Source organism: Geospiza fortis, unplaced genomic scaffold, assembly GCF_000277835.1.
Source record: "Geospiza fortis unplaced genomic scaffold, GeoFor_1.0 scaffold194, whole genome shotgun sequence".
NCBI classification, from domain to species: domain Eukaryota; kingdom Metazoa; phylum Chordata; class Aves; order Passeriformes; family Thraupidae; genus Geospiza; species Geospiza fortis.
This window is the reverse complement of record NW_005054322.1, coordinates 5,733,307-5,734,532: the sequence shown is the minus strand read 5'-3', so window position 1 is coordinate 5,734,532 and position 1,226 is coordinate 5,733,307. Positions and strand designations below refer to the sequence as shown.

Genomic DNA, 1,226 nt, shown 5'->3' with positions numbered 1-1,226 from the left:
AAAATCTAAAGGGATGAAGTAAAATGCAACCACATGAAACTTAGACGTAAAATAAAATGTAAGACCAGTAGATTAATGACACCTACTTAAATACAGAAAATGTCAACATATGCATAAAGAATAGCAACAGAAGCTGAGAATGAAATATGTTGTTTGATAAACACGTATGCTTACTTTTTCTGGAGCGTTCTTATGGCACACCACAAGACTCTCTCCCCGCCACCTCCTGCATTGCAGTACGGGTGAAAAAAGGCCACCAGCAGTGGCCGCTTCCCATCTCTTCCTGCAGACCTCAACTGTTTCTTCCTTTGTATCCACAGCCGTACTCCCCACAGCAGTACCACCAAGCAGATGCACAAAATTCCACTTAGAAATAATGCAGGGAGTAACAATGAGCACAGCAATCTGAAACAAGCCAGAAATTTTAAAATACGTAATTGCTTTAAAGAATTACTGTGTATGGCATTGAGCGAGAAGGGCTTGAAAGTAGAGCTGCAGGGAGTTTGACAACTTCTTGAGTTCTTCTAATCTCAGAAATCATCACTGTGCATGACTGACAATTACAGAAATGAAATCACTACTTTGCTTTGTTTATCCAAAGATCTCTTTTCCCCCTGCTGTGACCTTGCAATCATTTATTATTGTTTATTCATGCCCTACATGTGTTATTTATCTCCACGTGCACTTTGTAAAAGTTGCATGCCCTCAGCAACCTGGCAATACACAACAGCAGAGCGACTTCCAAATGGATTTTTAAAGAGTTTTTGTCCACCCAATCTCCTGTTTGGCTTGCTCTATTGAGAACCGCTTTGGTGCCGGATTACTGGGGCCAGGCATCTCCCATTCCAACCTGCGCTTCCCACTCTCCGGAGGCAGGAACAGCGATGCCAGCTGTCCCGAGCAGCTCAGAGCAGTCTCTCCGTGCAGAGAGCTGTTCGCTCTGCTCTCCCAGTCCCTGCCAGGGATGCTCCCTTCGCTCTGCACCGCCTCCCTGACAGCTCCGCTAACCCTATAATAGCGAGAGCTTTCCTGGCCCAGGAGCCCCAAGGGACAGCGCCTGCTCCCTCCCACTGTGCCGCTAAGCCTGGCGACAAACAGCGTTTACACAGCCGCTCCCGTTTACCGAAGGAGCGACCCACACCTCACGACTGACACCTGAGGAAGCACTTTCATTTTGGGCCGGTAGCGGCGGAAAAGCACATTAACCCATGCGAGCCCGCGGCACA

The 1,226-nt window shown here is 47.6% G+C and overlaps 1 protein-coding gene across 1 annotated transcript in view; it reads right to left on the bottom strand.

The window, feature by feature from the left end:
* Window positions 1-1,226, bottom strand: part of ALG11 (ALG11 alpha-1,2-mannosyltransferase) — a 5,160-nt gene that overhangs the window by 3,597 nt on the left and 337 nt on the right. Inside the window, exons 2-3 of the mRNA XM_014306912.2 lie at window positions 851-1,084; window positions 175-405 (exon numbers count right to left, since the gene is read on the bottom strand). Of these exons, the coding sequence (XP_014162387.1) occupies window positions 175-405; window positions 851-1,084 (465 nt within the window). The remainder of the gene's footprint in view (window positions 1-174; window positions 406-850; window positions 1,085-1,226) is intronic.